The sequence below is a fragment of the Hyla sarda genome, chromosome 11 (assembly GCF_029499605.1).
Source record: "Hyla sarda isolate aHylSar1 chromosome 11, aHylSar1.hap1, whole genome shotgun sequence".
In the NCBI taxonomy this organism is placed as follows: domain Eukaryota; kingdom Metazoa; phylum Chordata; class Amphibia; order Anura; family Hylidae; genus Hyla; species Hyla sarda.
The window spans coordinates 98,647,877-98,663,916 of NC_079199.1; the positions used below are offsets into that span (position 1 = coordinate 98,647,877).

Here is a 16,040-nt window from a genome sequence, read left to right on the forward strand (position 1 = left end):
GTGGAGCGGTGGCGCAGTGGCTCTCTTATACGGAGGTTATAATATCACGTCCCGTCTGTCACTTTCCCCTGATTGACTGTCCTGTGTGTCCCGGCTCTCCCTCCTATCTATCCCCCTTCCCTTTATGAAATATGCATGCCGAACAGATGTCCTCATCCCCCAGCCAGTCCTGGTCCTCTCCCTCTGCCCCTCAGCCAAGTCACAGGAGCTGTTCCAACGCCTCCCTCTCCCATCCCCAGGGTTTTCCCATTCTGCCAGCCAATGTCTTGCCATCCCAGCTGTTTAATATGTATGATGGAAGGTTGTGCGGTGGCCAATGAGAGACGCCACCTCTTCCTCGTGTGGTGTGCTCCGTGTCACCCTATATATATAAATATATGGGACTCCTATACACATGGGTGTATGTGTACAGACGTCCTATGTGTGGGGCTGGGATCTGAGGGAAGAAACTTCCGCCTGGACCTGAGGAAGGAAACTTTAGGGGACACAGATCTGCTCCCTGTATAGAGGAGGACTACCTGAGGAGGAGCACCCGATGGGACAATGTGCAGGTAAGACATGGGGGCTCCTCATTACATCAGACATGAAGTATTGGGACTTTATTACAGTAACTGATCAGAGAGGGGAAAAAGGGGGAAGTTTGTGATGAAATAATATAACATGGACTGATCTAATCTATATCTATCTCATATCTATCTATCTCATATCTATCTATCTCATATCTATATATCTATCTATCTATCTCATATCTATCTCACATCTATCTATCTCTCATTTCTATCTATCTATCTATCTCACATCTATCTATCTATTTAATATCTATGTATCTATCTCATATCTATCTCACATCTATCTATCTCACATCTATCTCACATCTATCTATCTCACATCTATCTATCTCACATCTATCTATCTCACATCTATCTATCTCTCATATCTATCTATCTCTAATATCTATCTATCTATCTATCTTATATCTATGTAATATCTATGTATCTATCTCATATCTATCCCACATATATCTATCTAATATCTATGTATCTATCTCATATCTATCTCACATCTATCTATCTATCTATCTATCTATCTCATATCTATATTTTTATCTATCTCTCATATCTATCAATCTATCTATCTCTCATATCTATCTATCATATCTATCATATCTATCTATCTCTCATATCTATCTATCATATCTATCATATCTATCTATCTCTCATATCTATCTATCTCATATATATCTATCTCTCATATCTATCTATCTCATATCTATCTATCTATCTATCTCTCATATCTATCTCATATCTATCTCTCTCTCTCATATCTATCTATCTCTCATATCTATCTATCTCATATATATCTATCTCTCATATCTATCTATCTCATATCTATCTATCTATCTATCTATCTCTCATATCTATCTCATATCTATCTCTCTCTCTCATATCTATCTATCTCTCTCTCATATCTATCTCATATCTATGTCATATCTATGTCATATCTATCTATCTATCTGCACTTGACTAAGAAGGGTTAACCCCTCCCTTTGTGTGTAAAGTTTATGGCAGTGGTTTTGGTGAGTGGATGGCACCGCTCATCTCTAGCATCTGTCAGGATAATGTTGGAGTGGCTCCGTATCGGAGTCATATGCTTCCTCCCCGTCTAGGGTGGGTTCCTCTCCACTGACAACAACAAACAACATATCAGCACCAAAACACTATCCACACATAGGCCGCAGTCTTGGCCCGATACACTGTGTACACATAAACGGTTAACTCCCCGCAGAGCCCAGCCAACCCTCATGTGCCTATCATCTCCTGAATGACACCTGTCAATCAAACCATGATTTGCAATGGATGACCCCGAGAGCAAATACAAAGCCCGCCGGGTAATGTCCTACCCAGTGTCCATCCTGCACTGATATGAGATCAGGGGATCGGGCTAAGAAACAAAGAGGAAAGATGTACTTGTCACAAGAGCTTACAATCATCTGATAGCGGAGAATGGGATATAGGACTGTGCAAAGTGTATTACAGAACTGTGAGAACACAAGATGCATAAGAACTACACTGTGAGATTGTACAAGATCATTATCTGGAAATCTGTTGACAAATCATTTTCTAAACTGAAGTTTAAGAGGTTTTTTCCATCTACTTTCATATTGTTGTATAATTGCACGTTTATGCCTAATAAGTCTACAGCAATTTATTTTCATGATGCTGTTTTACATATTATTTAAACATCATCATATTTCATCTCTCCCGCATCTTATCTATCATATTTATCTATCTATCTTATATCTATCTATCTCATATCTATCCCATATCCATCTATCTATCTATCTCATATCTATCTTTCTCATATCTTATCTATCATATTTATCTATCTATCTATCTATCTTATATCTATCTATCTCATATCTATCTATCTCATATCTATCCCATATCTATCTATCTATCTCATATTTATCTCATATCCATCTTTCTATCTATCTATCTATCTCATATCTATCTCATATCCATCTATCTATCTATCTATCTATCTCTCATATCGATCTATCTCATATCTATCTATCTATCTATCTCATATCTATCTCATATCCATTTATCTATCTCTCATATCTATCTATCTATCTCATATCAATCTATCTCATATCTACCTATCTATCGATCTCTCATATCTATCTATCTCATATCTATCTCATATCTCTCTCTCTCTCATATCTATCCATCTCATATCTATCTCTCTCTCATATCTATCTATCTATCTCATATCTCTATCTATCTCATATCTATCCATCTCATATCTATCTATCTCATATCTATCCATCTCATATCTATCCATCTCATATCTATCCATCTCATATCTATCCATCTCATATCTATCCATCTCTCTCATATCTATCCATCTCATATCTATCCATCTCATATCTATCCATCTCATATCTATCCATCTCATATCTATCCATCTCATATCTATCTATCCATCTCATCTCATATCTATCTCTCTCATATCTATCTATCTCATATCTATCCATCTCATATCTATCCATCTCATATCTATCTATCTATCTCATATCTATCTATCTCATATCTATCTCTCTGTCTATCTCATATCTATCTATCTATCTATCTCATATCTATCTATCTGTCTATCCATCATCTCATATCTATCTATCTATCCATTTCATATATATCTATCTCACATCTATCTCATATCAATCTATTATTTATCTATCCATCTCAAATCTATCCATCTATCTATCCATTTCATATCTATCTCACATCTATCTAATATCTATCTATCTATCTCATATCTATCTATCTATAATTTCATATCTATCTCATATCCATCTATCTATCTCATATCTATCTATCCATCGATCCATCCATCCATCCATCCATCCATCCATCCACATGTGTACTGTATAGAGTGTGGATGTCTATGAGGATTTCACTGGCAGATTCTATATTGTACACAAAGGGACAATTACCAATTCTGTACAATTGATCACTGACAATCTCCTAACTTGTGACAGATGGGCAATTCAATACCGAGCCGTATGCCAACCTGACAATCTTTTCACATCTCTTTGCCCTGTTGAATGCAGTCTTCAAAACAGTTTAAACAACCCAGAATTTATCAATTTAATTAAACAAACAACCCAAAAAAATTAAAGAAAGAAAAGAGAAAAAAAAAATTGTCAAGAATTTTAAGAGACTCCCAAATTATGTTTTTTAATTTTATTTATTTATTTGTTTTAAATGCAAAATCAAAACTTGACATTAACAAAACTTAACATTTAAAATTTCAGAAGAATTTTTTTTATATTTCTCGCATCCTTTGGTTTATTGTTATAATATTTCAATATTTCAGTTCAACAAGTGAGTTTATAAAAACGACAAACTATTTTATAAACAATTATTTATAAACTTTATTCATGAAAAACAACAATTATTCATAAATATTTATAAAAAAAAGTATAAAGATTTATCTGTAAATTATTTATGAAAAATGTATAAAAGAATTATTTCTAAACTAATTCTGAAAAATGTATAAACAACTATCTATAAAACTATCGATAACCAAATTATTTTTGCTAAAATCCTAATTTCATTTTATCGCCGTGATTTTCTCCAGGTTCGCCCATATCCGTAATGACCCGTTTAACGAAAAGTTATTTCAACACTCAAATAGGAGATTGTAAAATAAAACTTGTGCAGATTTTTCCCACTTTGAAATTATTTTTATAATTACATTTATTTTTATTATTATAAAAAATATTGTCTCAATTTGAAAATAAACAATTTGTAAATTCATCCAAGTAAAAAAAAAAATTCATCCTCTTTCACTCATGTCCTGTGTTTTAAGACCTAAAGAATTTACACTTTCAACTTAAAAAAATAAACAAAAATAAATTTATTTCACATCTCAAATTAAGGCAAATTAGAAAATGTCTGATAGAAATAATTTCTTCTTTGATTTGAAATTAACCCCTTAGAGCCCCGTTAAAATTCCACAACCCGGAAATTCTGTAAAAATTCAAAAAAAAATGTTCCCAACTTAAGTGGATTTACAAGCAATTAGGGAGTTTTCTCGAATCGCGTTAAATCCTGACTTTCCTTGTTCTGTCGCTGTAGTTGTTGTTGTTTTTTTGTTTTTTTTTCGGGAGCTCACATTTCATTAAGCAATAAACACCTCTAACAAGGCTCCAGTGGGCCGTGTGATTGCTTATACAGCAGCCGGTATGAACTGGATGCCTCTTACATTTCGTCTCATAGCGCGCACTTTTTTTTTTTTTCGGGAGCACGACGCGCGGAGTTAAAGGAGGAAGGTCGTTCAACTTTACGAGGCGCATTACTCTCTCAACGACCACGCCTGGAGGTCTTAAAACCGTGTTATCGCCGGTTTAAAAGCCCATCAGGTCCCGGAAGAAATTTCAGTGCATTAATCCCATTGTTCACATGGATGAGCTGAGAGTCGTGCTACCTCACTCATTAAACAAAACAAAAACAACCAAAAAAAAAAAACTCCTAGTCAAAACTTTACATTTAAAAAACAAAAATTCTCTGTAAATTTTTATATTTTTATTAATAAAAAAATTATATCAATAGATAATAATATATATATATATATTTATTAATAATAATAATAATAATAATATATATATAAAATCAAAAGTTTCAATATAAATAGGCATAGGTATTATTGATACGTAAAAAGACCCCCTTAGGGACCATAAGGAGGAAACATTTATCTAGCGTACACATAATTTTTAACCCTACGTAGACCTAGTAATAGAGCAGGAAAAGATCAACAGTCACCTCCAAACTGTGACCCTCCAGATGTCGCTAAACTACAACTAAACTACTCGGATTTGTAGTTTTGCAACAGTTTGGAGACCATTGCTTTAGGTCAGTGTTTCTCAATTCCAGTCCTCAGGGCCCCCTAACAGGTCATGTTTTCAGGATTTCCTCAGTTTTTCACAGGTGATATAATTTTGGTCAGTGAATCAGGCATCACCACAATTATATCACCTGTGAAAGACTAAGGAAATCCTGAAAACATGACCTGTTAGGGGGCCCTGAGGACTGGAATTGAGAAACCCTGCTTTAGGTGACGTTACCATTGACAGTGGAAAAGCTTTGAGGTTTTTTTAGGAAAAGTTTTGTGTAAACAACGCGTTTGGCGGTACTAAGAACTTCTCTATTAAGTCACAAAAGGCAGAAAAATACAACATAAGAACCATAGGGCATAATAGTAACAACTCTTTGAGTTATTATTGACCAGCGGAAAAGCTCGAAACTACGCGTTTCGGTGGTACATTGGACTTTTTTTTATCAAGTCAAATAAGACAGCATAATACAACATAATAAACATAAGACATAATAATAGCTCACCAAGTTATTGAGCAATATAAAAAAAAAGCTTCAAGGTTCTTCTCTGCAAATGAACTGGTAAACAACGCATTTCGGAGTACGTAGGACTTCCTTATTAAGTCACATAAGACAGTATAATTAAACATAAAAAACATAAGAGACAATAGCTGGAAGAGTTATCATTGACCAGCGGAAAAGCTTAAAGGGTTCCTTACTGAAAATGGACTTGTAGATAACGCGTTTTGGGTACATAGGACTTCTTTGTCAAGTCACATAAGACAGCATGATAGAACATAGTAAACATAACACATAATGATAACTCATTGAGTAATCACTGACCAGTAGAAAAGCTTCAAGGGTTGCTTTCTGAAAATAGACTTGTAGACAACGCGTTTTGGGTACAGAGGACTTGTTTATCAAGTCACATAAGACAGCATAAAAGAATATAGTAAATACAAGACATAATAATAACTCACCGAGTAATCATTGACCAGTTGAAAAGCTTCAAGATTCTTTATTGAAAATGGACTTGTAGACAACGCGTTTCGGGTACATAGGACTTCATTATCAAGTCACGTAAGACAGCATGATAGGACATAGGAAACAGAACACATAATGATAACTCATTAAGTTATCATTGACCAGCGGAAAAGCTTTAAGGTCCTTTTTTTAAAATAAACTTGTAAACAACGCGTTTCGAGTTAATAGAACTTCTTTATCAAGTCACATAAGACACGATAATAAAACATAATAAACATAAGACATAATTATAACAATTCATTGAGCTATCACTTACCAACAGAAAAGCTTCAAGGTTCTTTATCAATAATCAATGTGTAAACAACGCGTTTTGGGACACATAGAACTTCATTACCAAGTCACATAAGACAGCATAATACAACATAATAAACACAAGACATAATAATAACTCATTGAGTAGCCACAATGTAATTGAAATTGAGTTTGACAAGTGGAAATGTGTCAAAAGGTTTATTGAAAAGGCTAAAAATGACCCCTACGGACAATAGAGGTGACCACGTGTACCAGAGGTGACATGTTAAAATTGCTAACAAAATTGCCTCATCTATAAGTTTTTCCCAACGGCAGCACTTTTTGAGTCATGTGACACAAGTTTTGTCCATTCGGAGATTCATTACACCTCTTGAATGGAAATGTCAAACTTACTTATCTGGCCAATTATCCGTGACTTCCGTTTTTTTAACCAAGCTTTATTTACATCAGATGGGTCCTGACAGTGGACAAATGTATATATCTGTACACACATGTGTTGTGCCGCCTGTAATCTGATGATGACAATTGTTATAGATGATGGCTGCCAAAATGAAATAATGTCTTCTCCCGTCTGTGTATTTTGCACCTTAATCCCCCTTCAGCTTTCCCAAAATCCAATCTGTAAGATTACATTACTGGTTAGTAAGGAGCCCCGCTATCCAGAGCACTCGGCCTGGTAATCAGATGAAATTCCCAGGCCTGGTACAGAGGAGAGGCCATATTTATCCTGCTCCCCTCCTGACAATAGGTGTGCCCATTAATCATCCCGGCCCCTCCACCCACCTCCATGTCACCACGGAATAAGATGGAGAGAGGGGAATAACAGACGGCATTATCTGGAGGAATACACCAGAGACCATCAACACTTACTATAAATGGTCTGAGGATGTACAACTGGGGCGGATAAATCCAGAGAGTTTAGATAGATAGATAGATAGATAAATAGATAGATATGAGATAGATAGAAATTACAATATTTATCTATCTATCCATCTATCTCATATCTATCTAGCTCATATCTATCTTATATCTATCTCATATCTATCTATCTATCCCATTTCTATCTCTCTCATATCTCTCTCTCTCATATCTATCTATCCCATATCTATCTCTCTCATATCTATCTATCCCATATCTATCTATCTATCCCATATCAATCTATCTTTCCCATATCAATCTATCTTTCCCATATCTATCTATCTATCTATCCCATATCTATCTATCCCATATCTATCTATCCCATATCTATCTATCCCATATCTATCTATCCCATATCTATCTATCTATCTCCTATCTATCCATCTCATATCTATCTATCCATCCCATATCTATCTATCCCATATCTATCTATCTCATATCTATCTCATATCTATCTATCTATCTATCTATCTCATATCTATCTATCTCATATCTATCTCATATCTATCTATCTATCTATCTCATATCTATCTATCTATCTATCTCATATCTATCTCATATCTATCTATCTATCTATCTATCTCATATCTATCTATCTATCTATCTCATATCTATCTCATATCTATCTCTCATATCTATCTATCTCATATCTATCTAACTATCTAAATCTATCTATTTATCTCTCACTAACTATATATTTGGGCCCCAGCACTGAAAAGGTTAACATTACAGCCAGCTGTTGGTGCTAGGTAAAGCATGAAATGTGGAGTTTATGGTAGATTAGGAGAACATTGTATGGCCGCCAGCCTTCTCATCCCCCATCTCGCCTGCGGTTACTTTCTCTTATGATCATGAACAACCTGTGGATGCGGCTCCTCCAGGTGCTTCCAGATATAGGGAAACCTATAGAGACTATGAAAACTCCTGTGTAATCGGGGGCTTTATGATAATACTATCAAAACAGATAGATAGATAAATAAATAGATAGATATGAGATAAATAGATAGATATGAGATAGATAGATAAATAGATATGAGATAGATAGATAGATATGAGATAGATAGATAGATAGATATGAGATATAGATAGATATGATATAGATAGATATGAGATAGATAGATAGATAGATATGAGATATAGATAGATATGACATAGATAGATATGACATAGATAGATATATATGAGATAGATAAATAGATAATGAGATAGATAGATATAAGATAGATATGAGATAGATAGATATAATATAGATAGATATGAGATAGATAGATATGAGATATACAGATAGATAGATCTGAGATAGATAGATATGAGATAGATAGATATGAGATAGATAGATATGACATAGATAGATATATATGAGATAGATAGATATATATGAGATAGATAGATAGATAATGAGATAGATAGATATAAGATAGATATGAGATAGATAGATATAATATAGATAGATATGAGATATACAGATAGATAGATAGATAGATAGATAGATAGATATGAGAGATAGATAGATATGAGATAGATAGATAGATATGAGATAGATATATAGATAGATAGATAGATATGAGATTGATATGAGATAGATAGATATGAGGTAAATACATAGATAGATATGAAATAGACAGATATGAGAGATAGATAGATAGATATGAGATAGATAGATATGAGATAGATAGATAGATATGAGATAGATAGATATGAGATAGATAGATATGAGAGATAGATAGATATGACATAGATAGATATAAGATAGATAGATAGAAAGATAGATATGAGGTAAATACATAGATAGATATGAGGTAAATACATAGCTAGATATGAAATAGATAGATAGATATGAGATAGATAGATAGATATGAGATAGATAGATATGAGATAGATAGATATGAGATAGATAATAGATATGAGATAGATATGAGATAGATATGAGATAGATAGATAGATATGAGATAGATAGATATGAGATAGATAATAGATATGAGATAGATATGAGATAGATATGAGATAGATAGATAGATATGAGATAGATATGAGATAGATATGAGATAGATAGATAGATATGAGATAGATAGATGGATATGAGATAGATAGATATGACATAGATAGATAGATAGATATGAAATAGATAAATAGACAGAAGCGTCACCATGGATTGTTGTTTACATGGGCCATAAGGACACTATACTGGGAGGGGCTTCTATCTATGTCACATTCCCTCTGGGACCCCCATGGAGTTGAGACCTTTTCAGACACATTGCACAAAACAGCTGTGTTGGGTTCCATATGTCTCCAGTGGTAGAATCTGTGACATACGGGCTAATTTAATATACCCCCCCCCCCAGACCTATTTTCCTCCCCCTCCCTGTGTCTCTCCCATCCATCCACCACCTGTCCTGTCTCAGGAGACCCCAGAGAGACAAATGCATTTTCCTTTCCATCTATCTTTATGAAATGTGCAGTGGTCCCCCCGTGGGCTCCGGGCAGGGCCTTTGGGTGCCGGGCCCCATCTCTTGTCATTTGTCCTCCCCATCAGCTCCACTTAGTATAAGGAGAAGACACTTTTCTCCCCCATCATCTCTGGCGCCTTTTTCTCCGGCCTGTCATCCATCTTTCCCTTGTTCCAGCCCGGTTTCTGGGTTATTTTCTCTCCATTAATGTTTCCGCCACCTTCTCCTGACACATCATATATTCCCCATTACTATGACATCTTATTCTTCATGACTAATGTAATAAGGTGGATATAGATACGCAGACATTAGCCCCCCCCCCCCCCCCCCCCTTTATGGCTATTTGTATCCCATCAGTCCTCTTATCTACGATTGTTATAAATGATCGTCAGGTGTTTCTTAGTTATATTTATAATCTGTTTCCGGGGGGAAAAAACAACATGGCGGACATGAAAAAAGCTTCTTTTGATGACACTTAGACTCCGGAACGGCGCATGTGGTTATGCAGAAATTTGACAAATGTATGGGACTAGAGCAGTGTTTATCGACCAGTGTGCCTCCAGCTGTTGCAAAACTAAAACTCCCAGCATGCCCGGACAGCCGTTGGCTGTCCAGGCATGCTGGGAGTTGTAGTTTTACAACAGCTGGAGACACACTGGTTGGGAATCACTGGAATAGAATATTAAAAAAAATTCATATAAGATGGAAATTATCGTTTGATTTTCATTGGACTGCCACAAATGGCCTCTACTTGCTGGATAGATAGATTGATAGGTAGATATGAGATAGATAGATAGATATGAGATAGATATAAGATAGATAGATATAAGATAGATAGATATGAGATAGATAGATATGAGAGACAGATATGAGATAGACAGAAGATAGAAATATAGGAGATAGATAGGTAGATGTTAGATAGATAGAAGATAGATAGATAGATAGATAGATAGATATGAGATAGATAGATAGAAGATAGATAGATATGAGATAGGTAGATAGATAGGAGATAGATAGATACATTTAGTTCCCTTGGTTTAATTGGAACGAAGTGGATGTATAGTAAAACCTGCACTGTAACTGGGTTTTGGTTGCCATGGGTCCCAAATCACCTAATGGTTCATGCCATATTACCTACTAAACCATTATATTTTAGGACTTACCCTGTACACCATACACCTATATAAAATTTAGCTATAGAAAGTACAGCATCCTCCACAGAATTTCCCTAATCTACACTTTTGTTAAAAGCCTATTTCTATAATTGAGAAGGAAAGGGCTCTATTTGGTCCCCATTACAGTACCAGAATTCCTATTTTCATCATTGAGAAGAAATGGGCTCGATATGGTCCCCATTACGGTTCCACAAATTAAGCTTTTTTCCTATCACACCAAGAAAAGCCAAGAAATCTCCACTTTCTAATCACGGCCCAAGTAGACAACCTGATCCACAGATCTTCCTAGGTGTAAAGAATCAATAGTCACTAGTAAAAGAGGTTTTTCCACATATAGAGATTTCCGATCTATCCTTTGGATGTCCTAATAGTCCAGCGGAGCAGTATGGGCAGTGATCTTCATGTTGACATGAAGTGACAGCTGTTCTGTAAAAATTAAGATTTCTTCAATTTGATCCAAATTTCCCATTTAGAATGTTTTTGTTTTTATGGTTGGAACAATTTTTTTTCATCCATATTAAGCTATCTTTGTTTGCATGTGGTATAAAGGATTAGTGTGTAGCCTTGATAAGATGAATGGTTGATATCAACAATTGATCTACTTATAGTGCCTTGACTAAACCTCTGTTGATTCGCCGTTCGTTTTTACGAGGCTCCTAATTGCGTTATTTCTTTTTTACGTAGCTTTATATTTTTTCTTCTATGGTTTTTATACCTCTCCTACACACCATACCATCTCTTTCCTATTAAATCCGCTTTTTATCTTGTTGGCACAATTCCCTTCATAGCCATTAAGGAACCCTCTTATAATTTCTCGATTTCTCTTTTGTTCCAGGGGGAAAAACAAGAAGGAGAGAGCAGAGAGGAAAATAAAAGCTTAATCTCCACTGAACACTTTTACGAGTAAAATTTTTTCTCTTAAGTGCATTGTCGCGAGCCCGCAGAAGCCATCACGTGCCTGGTTGCTGCATCTTCCACGCTGTACCCATACATGATCCATGAGATCCGGGAGACACCATCTTTTGTGAAGCACTTTATCTACTGATCTGGGGTATCTAAAGGGGGACACAACCAAAAAGTCTTAAAAGAAAGGAATGATGTTGAACTCCGAACAGACAGAAATCCCAGCTCATTCAGAGACTGAGTCCGTGTTTAGCGATTGTGGAGGTGGCGGAGGACTAAATGACGCAGGTGGCATCAGTTTATGTGGAGAAACGCGGATTTGCGAAGCCAGCGACGCAGTAAAACGAGAGCTTCAGCACTTAAGTCGAGAAGAGAGGCGAAGACGGAGGAGAGCGACGGCTAAATATCGTACTGCACACGCTACACGGGAACGCATACGGGTGGAAGCATTTAACTTGGCCTTCGCAGAGTTGAGGAAGCTTCTGCCGACTCTTCCCCCCGACAAGAAACTGTCAAAAATTGAGATTCTCCGACTAGCTATCTGCTACATCTCCTATCTCAACCATGTTCTAGATGTGTGATAGCTCCGAGGTGCACTATGTGGGGTTCTAGCTCACCCCTTATTATTTTATGCTGCTGTATTCAGCTACAAACTAGGACTTTATGACAGAGGAGAACCTGTGGGACCATATGTTTTCTAATCTGTCATGGATTTTTGTAGGGTCCCCAACTCCCAACCTAGAATGTAAACCTCCTGCCTTTCCAATATAACCCATTCTGGTCACCTGTTCAGACATAGTCACAGTTCAGACTCATATCATCGGGAGTATCACATGGCATTAAGACCATCGATCTCAACTACCTGCAGATATAGTTTACACGGGACCATGTCTGGTTCGTAATACCATTATTCATCCATGAAGAACTCTAAAAGGACCTTGTCAAGGTCCTCGAATAATTGCTAAAACTCTAGACTAACGGTCAAGTTGCACTTGTACAATTAAGTGAAGGCCGATCTAGAAGGACTTGGTTTAGCTAAGATACCTCCACCAAGATAGATACGCACAGGGCACACATATCAATGGGTCCTGCGGAGATGGGGACATCAGCAGTGGGAGGCTTCGGGCACTTCCTCTTCACAAGCACCATGAGATGGACAACCACGGGTGGGGGATTTTTCCCAAAGGTGAAAATTTAGAGTTCCATTTATTGATTGATTCATATGTCTCATATGGATACCATATTGCACTCATATTTAAAACATATGTCCTACATCGATTGACCTCTTCCCCTTTGACAGTGCACCACGGAAAGGCCACTGCAACTCCAATGTACAGTCTCCTATTGATATAGTTGAATACATAGTCCGTTTCTAGGCAGGAACCTACTAAGAATATAGTATCAAATGTGCACTTTCCTTCCACATAAAAGTTAATATCTAGTTGTTTAGTCTTCATTCACTGGATGGTAACAAAAAAAGACCTGCGTCGACAAGTGTAGGTTGCTTGCGGCTGGTTAATAGGTTCTACAGATGGATTATTTAACCCAACAAAACCTTATTTTAAGTTAAAAGGAAACTCTGGTTACGTTATATCGACGATATCTTTGAAGTTTTCCCTTTAACTATGGTGGATAAAATAGAAGGTGAACCCTACAATATATCCAACCTCAAGTAACCCCCATATTTTGAAGACACAGTACAACAACCAATACTACCTACTCTAGATAGGAACATGATAGACGACATCGTAGATTATAAGATGACCTCATAGCCAAAGGTAACATAACCTCCTCTAGATAGATTGAGAATTTTGGGGGAAAAAACTTAATTTTTGAAGATAGAACGTTCTACCTTCTGGACAATGGCATTTATGAAAGCAGCCATGTGCTGCTACTACAGAGACAGTAGAGAGGAGGGTATGTCTTCTAGATTCCTCGTGGGTGGGGTTGACCAGTAGAGGGCTATGCCGAGAAAATAGGTTAGGAGGTCACACCACCCTAGAAGGGATATGAAGATGAAGAAGAACTGGGACCATAAATGGTTGTGGGAACACCTCTCTTGGATGATCCTACTACTTTAGGTCATAACTTTTAGTACGAAGAAGCTTCTACAGTCCAAAAATTTCCTGAGCGATTCTGAAATTTCCTCCTTGGATTTCTGAGCCAAGCTGAAAGGGTTAAAGGGGTACTCAAGTGGGGGGGGGGGGGGGGAGTTTTTCTAATCAACTGGTTGCAGAAAGTTATAGAGATTTGTAAATTACTTCTATTTAAAAATCTTAATCTTTCCAGTACTTATCAGCTGCTGTATGCTGCAGAGGTTTTCTATGGGGATTTTCTCCCACTCTGGACAGTTCCTGACACAGACAGAAGTGGCAGCAGAGAGCACTGTGGTCAGACAGAAAATAACTATACAACTTCCTCAAGAGCATACAGCAGCTCATAAGTACTGGAGGGATTAAGATTTTTGTAATTTGATGATTTAAAAAACAAAAAATTTCCACTGGAGTACCCCTTTAAGCCTTACGAATTCCATTGGTAGAAGGCTTTCAATGTAAGTTCTCACCACCATCTCGGTGCTGCCTCTACACCCTAGGTACATCACCCTTCCCGCTACAGCTAGTATCGCCTTCGTTTCACGTTCATCAACCCCACCCCCCCCCCCCTTGAAAAAAATGTACGTGCCAGGAATTAACAAGATTAATTTATTTATTTTTTAATTTATTTATACGAGTCATTATTTATTTGCTGTGTTGTGCACTTTTTACGAGGAAAACAAAATTCTGAAAAAAAATTAAAATAAAAAATTATTATAAAAAAAATTAATAAAAAATTTCACCGGGACTTGGGCGCTGGCCTCCGAGCACAGTCGACCGGGACTCAAGTCTTACCTCCGTTCTGCCGCCGAGAGCCTCGTTTTTTCTGTGCGATAGGTTCCATGACCTTTAAATAAGCTCTTGAAATGAAGAAGAAGAAGAAAAATACATTCTGTAAATACTTTGACAATGTTTTATGTGTTTAGAATGGATACAGACTATTTATGATTTCTTAAAAAAGTTGAAGGATTCGATTAAAACGGAAAAAAAAAAATTAAGAAACGCGTTTTGGGTCTGTTTATTGTGTCGCTATTACATTTTTATTGTGTCGCTATTACAAGTCCTACTTACTTTAAATGCGAGACTTTAAGGCTCTACAGCGGTGGTCTCCAAAGTGTGGGCCTCCAGATGTTGCAAAACTACAACTCCCAGCATGCCGGGGCATGCTGGGAGTTGTAGTTCTGCAACATCTGGAGGCCCACACTTTGGAGACCACTGATCTACACCAGTCTGTACTGCGTCCGTGCAATACTGACACTCGATGCTATTATGAGATGTACCTACGCGATAGTGCTATAATGACATGTACCTAAGCCATACTGCTGAACCAGTGTATCTAAGTCTATCAGGTGTGGTACAATCTGCCGAATCAGGGTATCTAAGCCTCTTACATCTGACACCATCTGCTGGGCTTTTATACATAAATCTATCTATACTGTCTGCTCAGATGTGTATCTAAGCGAAAAATGTATGACACTGTCTGGTGAGTCGCTTTATCTAAGCCCATCATGTGTGATACTGTCTACAGAGTCAATACATCAAAGCCTCCCACGTGTGATATAATCTGCTGAGTCTCTGTATCCGAGCCTGTCATGCGTGATACTATCTGCCGAGCTGGTATATAAACCCATCATGCGTGAGTCTGTCTGCTGAGCCACTGTATCTAAGCCTGTCATGTGTGATACCGTGTACAGAGTCAATACATCTATGCCTCCCATGTGTGATATCATCTGCTAAGTCTCTGTATCCGAGCCTGTCATGTGTGATTCTATCTGCTAATCCCCTGTCTAAGACCATCATTTTTAATATCGTTTACTGAACCAATGTATCTAA

General features: G+C 36.8%; 1 protein-coding gene across 1 annotated transcript; it reads left to right on the forward strand.

Annotated features, from left to right (window-relative positions):
* The first annotated feature begins 375 nt into the window (after positions 1–375).
* NHLH1 (nescient helix-loop-helix 1) lies at positions 376–14,213 on the forward strand. The gene is made up of 2 exons (XM_056545547.1): positions 376–551; positions 12,047–14,213. Exon 2 carries the CDS (start codon positions 12,306–12,308, stop codon positions 12,693–12,695), a length of 390 nt encoding a protein of 129 aa, XP_056401522.1. The 5' UTR covers positions 376–551; positions 12,047–12,305; the 3' UTR covers positions 12,696–14,213.
* Positions 14,214–16,040: the final 1,827 nt, after the last annotated feature.